The sequence below is a fragment of the Bidens hawaiensis genome, unplaced genomic scaffold (genome assembly GCF_021521415.1).
Source record: "Bidens hawaiensis isolate Kalapana, Puna unplaced genomic scaffold, B.hawaiensis_p1.1 tig00001461_1, whole genome shotgun sequence".
Lineage (NCBI taxonomy): Eukaryota > Viridiplantae > Streptophyta > Magnoliopsida > Asterales > Asteraceae > Bidens > Bidens hawaiensis.
In genome coordinates, this window is record NW_027491082.1 from 547,040 (window position 1) to 564,138 (window position 17,099).

The 17,099-nt window shown below is 35.0% G+C and overlaps 2 protein-coding genes across 2 annotated transcripts; both read left to right on the top strand.

Annotated features, from left to right (window-relative positions):
- Nucleotides 1-5,520: 5,520 nt before the first annotated feature.
- On the top strand, nucleotides 5,521-9,151 carry LOC143576506 (formate--tetrahydrofolate ligase-like). Its single transcript, XM_077060581.1, has 5 exons — nucleotides 5,521-5,670; nucleotides 6,217-6,366; nucleotides 6,445-7,620; nucleotides 8,114-8,260; nucleotides 8,732-9,151. Exons 1-5 carry the CDS (start codon nucleotides 5,521-5,523, stop codon nucleotides 9,005-9,007), a joined length of 1,899 nt encoding a protein of 632 aa, XP_076916696.1. The 3' UTR covers nucleotides 9,008-9,151.
- Nucleotides 9,152-10,553: 1,402 nt separating this feature from the next.
- Nucleotides 10,554-13,559, top strand: LOC143576514 (putative plastid-lipid-associated protein 12, chloroplastic). Its single transcript, XM_077060588.1, has 12 exons — nucleotides 10,554-10,784; nucleotides 10,893-10,946; nucleotides 11,427-11,501; nucleotides 11,594-11,713; nucleotides 11,818-12,009; nucleotides 12,138-12,221; nucleotides 12,300-12,392; nucleotides 12,495-12,548; nucleotides 12,679-12,758; nucleotides 13,143-13,250; nucleotides 13,325-13,430; nucleotides 13,514-13,559. Exons 1-11 carry the CDS (start codon nucleotides 10,554-10,556, stop codon nucleotides 13,398-13,400), a joined length of 1,167 nt encoding a protein of 388 aa, XP_076916703.1. The 3' UTR covers nucleotides 13,401-13,430; nucleotides 13,514-13,559.
- Nucleotides 13,560-17,099: the final 3,540 nt, after the last annotated feature.

Consider the following 17,099-nt stretch of genomic DNA (forward strand, 5'->3'; position numbering starts at 1 on the left):
CTGATAAAGTGTTTACCTTTGGCAAACTTGCAAGTGTCTTATTGTTGCTACCTACATCGAAAGCCAGTTAAGGCCGAGGTGCAGTTACAACAAATTTAGTTTCGAACGGAAATAATGTACTATGTCATGCTTGATAAATAATGTACATGTAATTCTTGGAACATTAATGGTTTATCTTCATTTAACATCAAAATACAATTGTAATAAACAAATAAACTTACTAGTAAAGTCTCCTCATACTATGGGGCCTAGGGAGGGTGGGACGAGGGTTGAGGGCAAGCATTGCTTCTATCCAAGGAGATAGAGAGGCCGCCCCTACTAAGACCCCTAGCTCCATAACTATTTTTAGTGTAGTAAAATATATAAAACAGAAAATTTAAAGTGTAGCTAGGCGAGCCGTAACAAAAAGGAGCCATCATATACTAATAATAAAAGTGGTGCCATATCAGTAACATAGAGGTGCTGCGAAAATTAAATAGTAACAACCATTCAAGCAATACACAAGAAAACAATAATGGTAACAACTAAGCCATCAAAGCATAAGAAATGTCCAAGCACAAAGAAAGCTAGAACAGGAAACTGGTAAAACGATATGCATACTTGTAAAGTTCTAATAGTCCATAAGTCTTTTAGCATGAACTATGTAGAATTTTATTCAATTTATCACCGAAAGTTTATATTACGTTAGCCAAAGTTGATGCGCTAATGTAGTTTCACAAATGAGATCTTATAGCGCTACTATATCAGTACAGATAATGGATACACGATTATTATTGAAGTGCAGCTATTATCATGGATAACTACTATCCACAAATTTAATGATTAATTAATTGCTATAAAAAACTTTTTTTTTTTTTTTGTAAAAGTTATTTAGCAACTCTTCCCACTTTAAATGTTTTGAAAAGTACATTTTAAAAATTTCCTATTGTGATATTCTTACGTTTCCAAATCTAGAAGAAATAATTGAAAACAAGTACTCAACGATGCATATTTTCAGACTAATTGCCTTTCTTAAATTTCCTTCCACGCTAAATGATCTCTCTGACCCAATCCTAAATTACACAAAATTTATTATTCGTCTAGGATTAAATATAAGAACTTTAATCTAAAAGACTTGCATCTCTATCATATAGATTAGTCCTACAATAACAAAATAAAATTATATATATATATATATATATATATATATATCTACCTATTCTAATAAAGTAAAATAATTATGAACGCGTGTCAGTTTGTGGTTAATCCTCATAACTTTTTTCCCTCCAAACTAATAACTTTGTCATAGATCAATAATTATTCATTTTCCTTTTACACTCTGTTTATATTATATCTATAACATGGTTAAATTATTCACTTTCCGTTAAACTCTATTTTATTATATCTATAGATTTTTATAAAAATAAATATTCTTATAAATTATAAATATATGTTTTAAAATCTATCCATTAATTTTTTCAGTTAATTTACTAAACTATATATATGTTAAAATGTATAGCATGTACCATTCACTTTCATATATAATAAAATTTATCATAATCAGTTTCTTGGTATTTTTATCAATGATTGTTTCAAGTTTTTTGTGAAACTTAAATTTGATTTTTATGGTCAAAAGTTGTTAAGCAGATGGTGTGGTACAAGTTAACTAGATTTGGCTCAAAATTTGTTACGGGTCAAAAAGGGGTAATATGAGTGCTTTTAAAAGTTTGAGAATGCAAGTAAATTTATTGTCAAGTTTGTTACGGGTTCAAAGTTTTGATTTGAAATGTCAAACAAATGAAAGTTAAAATTTTAAACGTGATTTAGGTTTCGAATTTATTTTCAATGACATTTTTGGAAATAATGAAAAGATTCGGGATTTGACTAATTGACTATTTTTCCCACAACTATTAAAATTTAAAAAAAGACAGCGAACACTTCCGACATGCTACCTCCAGGCCTATCAATCCTATTTGAAAATTTTATATCAGTATTGACTTTTCCTTTAATGGTGATTAAAATGTAGTGTGTGAAACATGTCATACAAAGTTATGCTCAAGTGAAGCAAAACATTCATAAAATTGAACAGGTTAACGTGTTATTTTTATGTATTGTCATTATGGCAAAGTCGAGAAGCCCCCTCAAAATTATAAAAATCATTTTCATGGTATAGCTCAGAACTATTATTGTATGAAAAGTTTTTTTTTGAAATTGGTTCATAACCAAAATTCTTTCAATTATACATATATGATACCGAGAATCAAATTTTCAATAAATAGACCGTTCTTAGGTATTTTTTGCACTTGCGTTAGTATTATTATTTTTTATTAAGTTCATTTTTTTTTTTGAAAAAATCATTTTATGATATAAATAAAATCCAAATTTATGTACACATAGTATGGATATAAACATAGATGTTTATTAGGTTTATTTATAACTTTATTATTTGGATCATCTCGTGTGTTACACGGGCTCTAAAACTAGTGTGTGTGTGTATATATATATATATGTTAAGAGGTGGAGGTTATAGAGGGCGCTCAACCCCCGTTGTTAATTTCTTTTACTAGGTCTTGCGTTAACCGATTGATGATTGCTTGGTTAACCGATAGTTACCTTCGTTAGAAATAAAATTTTGTTTTTATAATTTCAACTATAACTATAATAACTTTTGTCTAAACACTTACGTGTTAGGTACACAAACTTTTATTTTATTTCTTTTATCTATAATCGAACTCGAGTTCTTTAGTTACCCAAAATTTATATTTTTGAAGTTTGCATATGTGATGCAACTTGATGAAAGCAACGATATAACCCAACAGTTAAGATAAAATAAAATCAACAAAAAGAACTAAAGCTTTCTACAAATATTAAACTAATAATTGTAAAATAAATCAATCATAGTAGTCATGTTATTTCTCACGTTTACATCACTTCTAGACATATGCAATAATAATATAGTAAACTAATAATATATATCACCATCCATGATGTTTCCTTGTCTAGTGGTCTTCATTGGCGGCTCTCCTAAGTCCTAAAACACCCTCTTTCTATATATACCTCTTTAACACATTCAACCTTAACACACACAACCATGATTGATTTATTTTCATTCGAGAATCTGTTGATCAAAGCCGCGGTTTTTATCATTGTTCAAGCTTTGGTTTATCTTATATTTACAAAGTCAACTGATTTGTTCTCCAAGACCAAGATGAAGAGGTCGTTTAGCTTCAAACCTGCACGATCTGTTAGTATTCGACGGATGTTTGCTGCCATAGCCGATATGCCTCCAGGCGGTGAGCCGTCTCCCTCTTCATCGAATAGGGGGGTTCCGGTCTCGTCTTCGGAAGATGACTTTTGTAAATTTGAATAGGCTCTTGATATTTGTTACTTGATGTATGTATAATATACATTAGTTTGATTATTTTCATTGGAATTGTTTGTACTTTTTTGTGGTACATATGTGTCATGTTAAGTTTTTAAGAGAAATCATAGCAACTTGTTCTATTTGATTATTGTAATATTAATTTATATCCTATTTTAATAGTTATATTATTGATATAAGTTAAAGTAATAACTCATCAAAACGAAAAATACATGACGAATGTAGATTGTACAACTCTCAATCTTATAATTAATCAGAAATATGCTACTTTAAAAGTGATTATAAATGCATAATCATAATCATAATTTTGAGTAGGTTATATGAACCATAACTCGGTAGAATTAGAGTGCAGTTGAACTATTAGTTAGATAATAAATAAAACAAGCATGTTTATCTACTAATCTAATTAGCTATCGTAACTTAAATACAACTCGTTTAATTTTATCCCTAATTCATTTAATTAATTAATCCAATTCCATCACTCGAAATGGCTTACCCGATCCAATTGGACACAGTCTTGTGTTTGAGAGGGAATTAAATGGCTCACGCATAAGGCGCTTTTTCCTAGTGTCACATATGGAAATAAAAGGAAAACACTCGATCTATCTCTTACGAATTTAGATGTAGCCTCTCAATAGAAATAGTAACATGTAAGGCATTTTTTTCCGAGTGTCACGTATGGAAATACAATACAATACTTCTAGGATTCTAAACATGTTTGTTGGTATATATAAAAAAACATTAAATCTTTGAATATTAGTAGTTGATTAAAAGTTCGGCATTTGTTATATACGTGTTTGAAATTGTGACATAAAACATATATAAAAATATATATATATATAGATAAGGGGATAATGTATGGGAGGTTGAAAAGTGAGGGCAGTGGTCCAAACATGAAAGCAACTTACTAGTGGAGATACCAAATTATCCATGAGAGAACCTAACTTATTTGTTAAAAACCACATATAATTGCTTTAATAATTCACTTTTAGTAATAGATATACAAGAGATTTCTTACATTGTTTTGATATTCATTATCCATTTCTTACTACTTAAAACAATACCTTATGGAAATTTTGAATATGAAAAACTAATATATAAGAACAACGTGAAGAACAAAAACATGACTAAATCCAAATAACTATACAAAAGTATATGAAAGATTGTAGTTGTTAGTCACGATCACTCATCATAAATACGTCGATTAATGATGATACCGAGTGAAAAGCTTATACAAGATTATGATGTCATTTTGTCATGTATCATCTTACTACATGCATTTAAGTTAATATTTATTAAAATGCAAACTCATATGCGATTAAAATGGATACATGGTTATAAAATTGTGTATGTAATGACTACAGACTATTGATAAGACTTTTTCAAAGAACACAATCAGTAGAACGAACGGAAGTTCCGAAAAAAGAGAAAAGGATGAGGTGACATCCCTTCTCTAACATCAACTGGATCATATTATATCGTCAATACTCACGTTCAATTGTTCAAAGACAGGTTAAGAGCTCGAAATCAGTCAAGGGCGAAGCAGTAAAGGCGTGCATAAGAAAATTTAATGTTATAGTGTTTGGTTTCCGCTTCAAGATTTTTGGACCAATGTTGAAGTAACCAAGTTTTTGTGGTAGAAACACCAAGGTAGTTGATTATTGGTCTTCACTCGTTCATGTCTATCTTTATAATAAGTCAAAGGAAGTTGTTTTCAAGTCATTTTTCTCTATAGCGAACTGCGAAGTGAACCCAGAAATTAAATTAAGTGGGCCAGTGTTATTATTGCATGGGCCACGAATTATATGAAGTCGGCAAGACGGCAAGTTGTGAAGTTGAATGGGCCTGGAGCCTTAGAGGGGTTATGGGTGATTGGGTGGGTTATCCCTCTTCTTGTTTCATATTCTAAAAGGCCAAAGCCCATTCTAGGAAGTCAAAAAAGAAATAAGTCCATGAGACATCACTATTTGCCATTTTTATTCAATAAAATCTTATATAATTACTGAATTTTAAGTAAATAAATGATGTTATACCATCAATTACAATCTATCGGTTACCTGCACTGCATGCTCATATAATATTATTCTCAATTCAACGTTTTGGGTGTAAAATTAAAACAAAACAAAACAAAATCTCAGCTTACTTCAGAAGCAGAGACGATGAACGCACTGACATTGCAAGTGGTATCCCCTGTTCCCACCGATATCGATATCGCTAATTCAATCCAACCACAGCACATTTCAGTAATTGCTAATAAGCTTAACCTAAGCCCCAATCATTACGATCTCTACGGCAAGTACAAGGCTAAGGTATGCGTGTTTTTTGGTGCTTCATTCTGTATTAATCCTAATCCTATTCCTAATCATTGATGTGATATAGGTTTTAGTCAGCCCCTTCAATTGTGAGAATTAGAGTTGATCGTTCATTTCCAGTTTTTTAAATTTATTATTAAAATATATTAATACAAATTGAAGCCAGTATTATCGATTTGCATATGAAATCAACCATGACAGAAGTGTTAAGCTGTTAAATATGTTAGATTTTTATCTAATTAGTTTGGTGATTGCTAAAGATTTACTCAAACAATTGCAAGTTCTTTGACTTTATAGAAAGTCAAATATAATTGAAAATTCTTTGACTTTCTAAAAGTCAAATAAAGTTGCAAGATTTTCACTTTTTTGAGATTGTGAACATTGAAATGTTTTCACAGTATTTATATGAATCTGTTGCTGATATTTGTTAATAACTTTACAAAAAGTATCCATGGTCATTGACTTTGTAAAAAGTCAAACAAAATGCTATCAATGGCATCAGTTTTGCATTTTAAATGCACTATTTGGATAACAATATTTCAGGTTCTATTACCTGTGATCGATGACCTTAAAGGAGTCAAAGACGGGTACTATGTTGTTGTTGGAGGAATTACACCAACTCCCCTCGGAGAAGGCAAATCAACAACCACGGTCGGTCTTTGTCAAGCTTTAGGAGCCTTTCTTGATAAAAAGGTAAAACTTTGTTTAAACTTATAATAAAAACTAATACTTATTATTATTGTTGTTATTAATTGTCATTCTTTATATTAGGTTGTCACCACCCTTAGACAACCATCACAAGGGCCCACATTCGGTATCAAAGGTGGGGCTGCTGGCGGTGGTTACAGTCAAGTCATCCCGATGGACGAGTTTAACCTGCATTTGACTGGTGACATCCACGCCATAACCGCTGCAAACAACCTCCTAGCCGCTGCAATCGACGCACGAATGTTTCACGAATCAACCCAATCTGATAACGCCCTTTTTAACCGGTTATGCACACGAGACAAACGTGGTAATCGAACATTCAACCAAGTCATGTATAAACGGTTAAAAAAACTAGGTATTAATAAAGTCAACCCCGAGGAGTTGACTTTAGATGAAGTCAAACGGTTTGCACGGCTTGATATTGACCCGGAGAGTATTACATGGAGACGGGTTATGGATGTAAACGACCGGTTTTTGAGGAAAATAACAGTGGGTCACGGCCCGGATGAGAAAGGGTTAGTGAGAGAAACAGGATTTGACATATCGGTGGCAAGTGAAATAATGGCGGTTTTAGCTCTAACTAACTCTCTAACTGACATGAGAAACCGGCTCGGGAGAATGGTGGTTGGAAACAATCGGGCTGGTGAGCCCGTAACTGCTGACGATCTCGGTGTCGGCGGTGCGTTGAGTGTGTTGATGAAAGATGCAATCAACCCGACACTAATGCAGACTCTTGAAGGCACACCAGTTTTCGTTCATGCGGGCCCGTTTGCCAACATAGCTCACGGGAGCTCGTCAATTGTGGCGGATAAGATCGCGTTAAAGTTGGTGGGCCCGGGTGGGTTTGTAGTGACTGAAGCGGGGTTCGGTTGTGATATTGGGATTGAGAAGTTTATGAATATTAAGTGTCGGTATTGTGGGTTGAGACCACAATGTGTTATTATTGTTGCTACGGTTCGGGCTCTTAAGATGCACGGTGGTGGGCCCGCAGTGACAGCTGGAAAGCCACTTGACTCGGTTTATGTTAGTGAAAATGTTGGGCTTGTAGAAGCTGGTTGTGCGAATTTGGCTCGGCATGTTAGGAGTACCAAGGGTTATGGGGTGAATGTTGTGGTGGCAATTAACCGGTTCTCGACTGATACGGATGCGGAAATAGGAGCCGTGAGGTTGGCCGCGTTAACAGCGGGTGCGTATGATGCAGTTGTTTGCACTCACCACGCCCATGGTGGAAAAGGAGCGGTAAGTGTTTAGTAATGCGTTAACATAAAGCTGGTTCGAGCTTGAGCTAGGCTCGTTTAACTTACAGAGATCGAGCGTGGCTCGTTTCGAGCTCTATTTCTAAAGCTTGAGCTTGGCTCGTTTATTATCTATTAACTAATTTATAGTTATTTTAATATATATTTTTTAATTATAACTTTATATATATATCATTTAGTTATTATTGTTGCAATTCTGTATATAATAATTATTATTAAGTCAGTGTATATTAAACACATTAGATAACATTAAAAAAACAAAAAAGATTAGTTTAGGCTCGCGAACTAACTCGAGCTTAATAAGTGAAGCTCAGGCTCAGGCTCTATTAAACAAGCTTATTTTCAGGCTCAAGCTCGTTTAAGCTTAGCTCAACTCAAGCTTTTAGCGAGCCGATCTCGAGAGCTCATGAGAGACTTTGCTCGATTACGTGTGACTTTTAAGTGTTTCCAAATACTATTTCATGTGATTTTACCAGATTGACCTCGGGATCGCGGTTCAAAAGGCTTGTGAAAGTGCTACCGGGCCTTTTAACTTCTTGTATCCGTTGGATGCAAGCATTGAAGACAAGATAGATGCTATAGCTAGATCATATGGTGCGTGTGGCGTTGAATACTCCAAACAGGTACTTGATATATACATTCGTGTTTCGGTTTAGAAAACTGTTCGGTTCGGGTTTTCGGATTCCAGTTTCTGGTTTTCACAATGGGTTCGGTTCGGTCTTTTCTGTTTTGCCATTTGAGCTTGAAGAATTTGGGCCGAAAAAGAAAAAGACAGAATAATATAGTATTACAACCTTTAGGCCTAAAATTTTTGAATTACACCATTTATCTATTTTGTATGAATTACTTTAACATTATAATAAATTCTATAACAAAATTTAGTACTTTACATTTTTGTGGGTTCATACCGAATGATTTTTCCAGTTTATGGTACACGTTAAACCAAAACCGAGCTGGAAATTCGGTTTTTGAGAAAATATAAAACCAAACCGTCAGTTTTGGGTTGGATTTGGTTATGTTTGTTTGGCTATATTTGTCCCATGCACACTATTTTGAGGGGCAAATGTGTAAATTTTCTTGTGTGTTTCATGTAGGCGGAAAAACAGATTAAAATGTATAGCAGACAAGGGTTCTCGGATCTCCCGATCTGCATGGCGAAAACTCAGTACTCGTTTACAGATAACCCAGCTGTTAAAGGTGCGCCTTCGGGTTTTGTGTTGCCGATTAGGGACGTGAGGGCAAGCATTGGTGCGGGATTCATATACCCGTTGGTGGGGACCATGAGCACGATGCCCGGGCTTCCAACCAGACCGTGTTTCTATGACATTGATCTTGATACTGCTACTGGGATGGTAAAGGGGCTTTCATGAAACTTTTGTGTTTAATGATTATGTTTTTGTTGGGTTAAGAGTGTTAAGAATGTTGGATTAGCCGCCCTCTTGTTTAATAATCGTGTTTTTGTATGAACTGTTGAAGGATAAAACTAGGTTGAAATGTTTAAAATGTCGGTTGAACGAAAATGAACCGAATTAAGCCAAGTACAATTCGGGTCAATCAGTCAATGCGCCTCACATGAGGCTTCTAAATCGAATCATAAACGGTTAAAACCAGATTGTAAACCGGACCATATATATTTCAAACTCGTTGATGTGTTTCAGCGTTGGCCGTGAATGGGTAAGTTTGTGACTGTTAGTGAGCATGCTTTCAACATTATTTGTGAAATGCAGCCCAAACCCAAATATTTTGTATGTATATATAACATTATGTAACAAAGTTAAATAGTATGTGATTTCGCCTATTTTAATATATTATTATGGTTTATAGACATAAAGAAAGGTTTATTGAACTTAATAAATAATCCTTATTAAATGATATTGGTTGATAATAATCCCAATTCAATTTATCAACATTTGCCGTCTCAAATTTTACAAAGTTGGCCTTTAATGGTCTCCTGTTAAAAAGGACTTGACGTCGTTATATTTTTTCCCGAATTTCAAACTTATGTTTTAAGGCTTTTGATTGGAATGATGATACGAGTCGATTGATATAAAAAACGTAATTTGATTTGAAATGGTGCTCCCGATTAGGCATCAGTTGTTGGGGTTTCAATATAGCAACCAGGATTATTTAGAGAGTCGTAAGATAACTTTCAGATTAAAAGTTATTTTGATTGTTTTCCAAAACACTTTAATTGGATAAAACTCTAAATTGTGACAACAATTTCGTAAGGAATTTGTGTGAAAGATGAACTAGAGGAAAAAAACAATCAAAACATGAACGATATATTATCACTATGGCAGTTTTCAAGTTAGAGGCTGTCGCCCCTAGAACCCCTTGGACTCCGCTAGGGAATGTCGTCCCTAGAACCCTGCAATGGGGGGCGCTGCCTCCAAACCCCCATTCGTCAGGGGCATCATAGTAGACTAAAGCAAGCGTGCACTCCGCACTTCCCGAACTTACTTAATGTTATTAATCCAATTACACTAAAATAGTAACATCAATTAATCTCGATTGATTAAGAATAAATCGCTAGTCCTCACCCCACCCCACCAGCTGACTAGCGATTTCCCCAACATTACCTGAACGGATAAAACATTATCAATGAAATCCCCAACTACACACAACGCCTGACCAACCGTTACCGAGTTTCAGAAAAAACAGTCTCAAGACATTTCTCCTACACTCAAGAGGCCGGAGCTATGATCAAAGGATATTAAATCTGGAGGTGGGGATTACACACACTTTATGGCTAAAGTTGAGCAATTGTAAACCAATGACAAAACCCAAGTGGGGTCCCATTTTATCAACAAATCGAATCAAAAAATAAAAATAATCAGAATGTTGTGGCCGTTAATCATCTAACTACAGGTTTAAAGTAAACCCATTCAACATCATCATCTTTCCGATTATCCCAAAATGCTGGGGCTCCGATTCAACCATCTTCCCCAAATTAACACCACCACCATTAAACAACGAAGGAATTATCATTATTATATTATCCGACGTGTTTCGTGTTCTGCCGTCAATGAAGAGCAGCAGATTCAGCAAAGTACGGGTATTTCATTCAGTGATGCTGAGAACTCATTAATTAGTAGTGTGCTTGGGATTCAAGGACGTGGTCGATCTGCTTCACCAGACCAACTCAAGGTCCGTCACATATTATTTATTTATTATTATTATTGTAACTTAAATATAATCAATTAACAAAGTGTGGATTAAGTTGTTTAATTTAACTGTATTTTGATGATCGTGTAGGCGGTTGAACGAGCAGTGGAAGCTTTAGAGGTTGCAAAAGGCGTCCCCGATCCGGTGAGTTCGGCTCACGTTTGGCTTTAAACAGTTTAGCTAAACGGGCCGTGTTTGTGTCAACCTCCTCACGAAACCAAATTGGTTGGGTGAAAATTTAAAACGTCAAAGAGAAATTGACATAAGATTTTATTGTTAAAATGAAATTGTTTTATATACATTTTTGTTTTTGTTGGAAAAATTGTAATTTTAATGTATTAATATGCAAAAACATTAAAAAAAACCAAAATAAAATAAAATAAAATAAAATTTCGGGTTAGACAGGCCATGTTCTTGTCAACCCACTAATAATATGCAAAAACATTAAAAAAACCAAAAAAAATAAAATAAAAATTTGGGTTAGGCAGGCCATGTTCGTGTCAACCCACAAATATCCTCATATGTCTGACATGATTGTCTTGTTCAGATCATATGTCTGACACGATTTTGGGGCACGTAGACATAACTCGAATATAATTATTAAATGTGAGTTCAGTCTTGCAGAATAGCTCGAGTCTGATCGAGGGCCGATGGCAGTTAATCTTCACTACAAGACCCAGAAGCGCGTCCCCTATTCAAGTTACGCCTTAAACTTATCTCTCACAAACGTTTTATACAAACATTTATCTCAAAATATTAATCAAAATGTTCATGATTTTCCATTCTTGTAGAGAACATTTACAGGTGTTGATGTCTTCAGTGTATTTCAAGAAATCTATCTTCAAACAAACGATCCACGTGTTTCCAATATTGTCAAGTTCTCTGATGCAATAGGTGAGCATAAAGTCGAGGTATGTTTATTGTTTATGCATTTGGTTATATAATTATGTATTTATGTGTCGTGCAGTTAACCTAAGTATGATTATTTTGTTTGTCACACGCGTTTAAAACTCAGGCTGCAGCTACAGTTAATGACGGGAAACGGATTCTTTTACGGGTTGATAAAGCAGCATTTTCGTTTAAGTTTCTTCCGTTTAAAGTACCGTATCCGGTGCCTTTTAGATTGTTGGGTGATGAAGCGAAAGGCTGGTTGGATACGACTTACTTGTCACAATCCGGGAATCTTTGGATCTCAAGAGGAAATAAGGTAAATTTGATTAGGTGGCGATTTTGGCCCGTTTCCAAACCACACAAAATTTCTTGACTTTGACAATAAATTATTTTGACCCGATCCATTTGAAATTAAGAACCATGAGCTATTTTTGTGTAGTGCAGGGGTCAATATTTGTACTTCAGAAACAAACCGGGCCTCAACAAAAATTGCTGTCTGCAATTTCTTCGGATAGTTCAGTGATTCAGGTGCCATTTCAGATCCTTAAGTTGAATCATAGAATGTTTTTATTGAAAAAAGCATGCCAAATATTTGTGTTTTTGCAGGCAATTGACGAGTTTATTTCAGTAAGTAAAAATGTTACCACGGGCGAACAACCACTCATTGAAGGTGAATGGAAAATGATTTGGAGCTCACAGGTCGATTTTTGCTAAAATTACCTATTTGCCCACATAAGATTATCCGACCGTATCAATGCTGAAGGGTATTTAAGACATTTGACATAAAGTTATTTTTCTCAGATGGAAACAGATAGTTGGATAGAGAATGCTGCCAATGGACTTATGGGATCTCAGGTGAGATCCTCAATTTGTGTTGAATAACTATCGTTATTATATTATTATAGTAAGGACAGCTATTCAACGCGTTTCTTTTGTATTATTCAAATTGAGTCGACTCAAGTTGTTACTTTATTTTTATTTTTAGATTATTAAAGAGAACGGGAAAATCAAGTTTCTTGTGGACATACTATTCGGGTTCAAATTCTCCATGACCGGGACTTTTGAGTAAGTTTCGTTTTTCCAAACTCAATATCATATTATCATTTCATTTAGTTTAGCTTAATTAGACTGTCAGCATCAGTTCAGAGTAATTTTCTCCACAAACAACCTAATCAGCGTGCCACATCAACTTTCCATTCATCTTTTCCACAAACATTTTTACCTACAACATATTCATTCTTCCCACAAACAACCTCATAATTTCCACACCACCAATATGGAGGACCCACAAACCATCATCCTTCACCATCCTTGATAAAGGATCTTCAAGGATGGATGAGTGATGACCTCCACAACACTTGCCTTTTCCATCCTTCTCACAAATCTCCTCCACATAAGCTATGGATAGCCCTAATGCGGAAGGTCTTATAACTTAATATTTGGATGCAGAAAATCGGGCTCTAATGTGTATGATGTGGCGATGGATGATGGTGCGATAGTGATTGGACCATACGGGCTACCAGTCGAGCTAGTGACCAAATTCAAGTTGGAAGTCTTGTATGGTTTCTAAACTGATGTTTTTATTATTGTTGTCTAATTTGGACTTGTGGTGAACTATTTAGTTTTTGCAGATATTCGGATGACAAGATCAGGATAACCCGAGGGTACAATAATATTCTTTTTGTGCATCTTCAAGTTGGTAGTTGACAAAAACGCATACGCGGGTTTTCATAAAGAGTAATTTTTCGGGTTATCTTTATTTAAAGATCCAGAAAAACCACATTTAAAAGTCTTTGAATACCATATTTTTTTTTTTTTAGGTTTGAGAACTTTGAAGATCATATGATGTTTTGTTTATAATCAAATGTTAGTTTTTGTTTGCTATGTTGTAGATACTAATTTGAATTTGTAATTAATATATTGTTTCTAGTTCAATGATAATTCAACATCCTGTCGGTCTTATATATTTGTCTAAAGATTTGATGTTTTATTTGTCAGTTTAGTAATTACAACTATGTTTATATGATTAGCGTGTTTCGGATGATTGACGAATTTTCTTTTAAGACATAATGAATATACGTATGTAGGATGTTATAGTTGTGATAGTTAGGTTGGATTGGCAGGTTGACGGATTGAACTGACGGACCCGAACATGATCTGTATATTAATCTGTGTTAAACACATGAACCTTAGTTTGGACAGATGTAAAATGTGTAAACAGAACTGGATTGTATAACCCATTTATCTAAACATATCAAGCTTATGAAGGGTGAGTAACTTGTCATGAAGTTATAAACATGTTAAGCATGTCATAAAGGAGTTGGCAGGTTGTAATTGGTTAATCGGGTCGTACATGAGTTTATCTAAATGACTTGTGGTGACGCAAAATGTAAAGTGTCATATCACTTATGGTGTTGACAATGACAAGCACTTGAAAGTGTGAGTTGCACCATTTTAAGGCCCCAACTCTTATGATTAAGAAAGTAATAAATCTTCTTTATGATTAAGAAAGTAATATATTTAGTTTTATTTATTAAATAATTTCTAATGCAAAAGCAGTAACAAATAACTAATGCACAACAAAGTGTGATGTGCTTAACAGTGAACATGTGCTTGACATACATTAAAATAGGAATTTGTGCAATGAGTAAACATGTGGTGTGCCATCAACAAGTACTTGAAGAGTGTTCGTTAATTAGGTTGAAGTGTGGAACCATGGAAGAACTAGTTGAAACTTGAAACATCTCTGTGAGATATTAACAAGAAGTGACTCCGGTTTAATCTTTAGGTTTGTTTAACTATGTGTTATCGATAAAGTTAAGTTACAATTTAAGGTCAAATTGGTTAATTTAATTTACCCCTCACATATTAGTTGTTTTAACCTGTGCTCGTGAATGTATCATTTGCAATATCTATTAAACATTTCAGTTTCTTAACATCGGCAATTTATGTATCCATCTAGATAATTTAGCCCCATTAGTAAAGAATACAACATTTTTCTACTCACCACCAAATGGCGCTGCCATTTCACAACACCTTAATCTCCAAGATTGCGCCGAACACATTTTTCCCCTCCGGCTCCATCCCCTCTTGGTGAGTAGGGTCTGCTTCAAACCAACCAATCATATTCAAACACACACAGTTATTTACTTTAAAACTTTCTTTTATTTTAAATATTTTGCAATTTGATCAATTTTATGTTATGATTCGTAAATGTCTTTTGGATTACATCGAAACAGAAGGCAAGCGGGCAACAAGCTGCGCCGCTACTCCTTTTTGAATCGCAAAGCCCAATCTTTTAAAAACTATATTTGCTGATCTTGAAGTCATAACATTACTATGCATGACTCGCTGAACACGGGTAAGTAGCTCCACAGCTTCAGACGCGAGGAAACCAAAAGTGTCAAAATATTAGTTAAAACCAAATTGATTCACAACGCGCTAGTCTAATTATAACTCTTCTATTTACATGACAGTAGCGTAACATGATAACCAGCTATTTCTTGTTATATCATGCTCTAACTTGCATCATTGAAACTTTGAAAGTAACATTTGTGTAACATTGAAAGTAACATTTTCAAGTCTAGATATATTATTGATTTAACATTAGTTGATAAATTAAATAATATAAAAAAAGGGGAGAAAAAGATTTTGTTGATCCATTTCAACCAAAACTGGTGAGGCCCACAAATGATTATCCCCAGAAAATAATGCAACCAGACCAATTACTTCTCTGTTAAAAAATTTCCTAAAATACCATGTACTTCCCTGCTAGAAATTAGAATACTAACGTATTTTTCTTAAAATACTAGTTTAATAATTAATATCATACATTTGCTGTTTGTTATATTTACTTGTTAATTCTTAAATACTACTTTACTATGGGTCTATGACACCTATGTTTTCTGAATGCGGTGATTAACCATTAAACCTTTAAAAGTTTCATGAAAAATTATTGCAACAGAATATGTTATTGAAGAAACACTAATCGACCCCGGGCAGATTACGGATAATCTGGGGGTTAAGTAGATGTTTCCCACGAGGGTTAGTTCCGGCAAAGATGGTTGTTCTTCTGATGACCTGCAAAACAGACACCGTGAGTTCGTCACTGAGAAGGGGGGGGGGTACCTCCTTGTGACCACCCTCCGGCGTGAGAATCAGACTAGATTGCTCTTGAATATAAGTGTATATTAAGAGAAATGACTAGAGCAGATATCAGATAATATATGAAGATATAAGATCATAAGATGATGATACCGTTCCAAGGTGTTGGAGTATTTATAGCCGAAGGTAGGTTTCCAAGCAGGTACAGTCGGCTGAATAGTATTCATGTTCTACCAACTGTGGGCTACGCACGTGCCATGCTGATGGTTGGTGGGTAGGCAGCGGCTGATAGTGACCAGGCCGGCTGTGTACTATTCCTTTTCCACCAACTGCAGGCTATACACGTGCTACGACAGGTTGGTGAGTAGGCAGCGGCTGATAGTGACATTAAGTAGTAGAGCGTGCTGCTCGTCGTACTGTTGTCAGTGAGCTGTCGCAGCTTTGGTCAGATCTTTTGTCCATACCTTGGCAGGTACAGTACAAAAGATCCTCCAGTAGCGTACGGACTGGCTCATTTGGGCGGGAGTTTTCCCGGCTTTGGGCAGGAGTATTCCCGGCTAGCTCACTCCTTTTTCAGGTGACATTGCTGAATTATTTAAGAGTTAGTGCCTTGTGCGTGTAGCCTTGCTGCGCGGGTAGCCTTCTTCCCTGATTGCTAGTTTCTGTTGCTGTGGGAACAGGCGGAGTACGTCGACCATTGGGAGGCTTTTCCTGCGAGAACAGCTTGCGTACTGCGCGTAAGGACGTCACGTCTCTGAGCATGGTGGGTCCTGCGGATCCAGTTGGTTTTTGCGCAGACGTCTCTCTTCAAGGTGAGTTGCGAGTTTAGTCTTTGCGCAGACGTCCCTCTTGAAAGTGAGTCTTGCGGGTTCAACTGCGCAGACGTCCCTCTTTGAGGTGAGTCTTGCGGGTCCAACTGGGCTCTGCTGGGACCTACCTCTTCAGTTATATTAAAAATATACAATATCAACTTAAATATAATTTAAAATGGACTAGATTTAATACATTTATTACATTGTTGTAACCTTACGCTCCTTTATCAAATCCGGAGATGGTAAAAACCAGAATCAATTATGCACTCTCATATTAAAAGTAGCATTTATTAATTTGTTACATCTTACTCAGAATTAAACCAGATCACGCAATATATATCTCAATCAAAAGTAATTTTTAATCAAGATCAAAATAAAATATTATTTAAGAACAATAAACCCACATATGTTTACATCAAGATTTTGCATAAAAGTTCGTTCATGAACATTAAATTGCAAAACACCATTACTTTTTACCTAAAACCCTCTT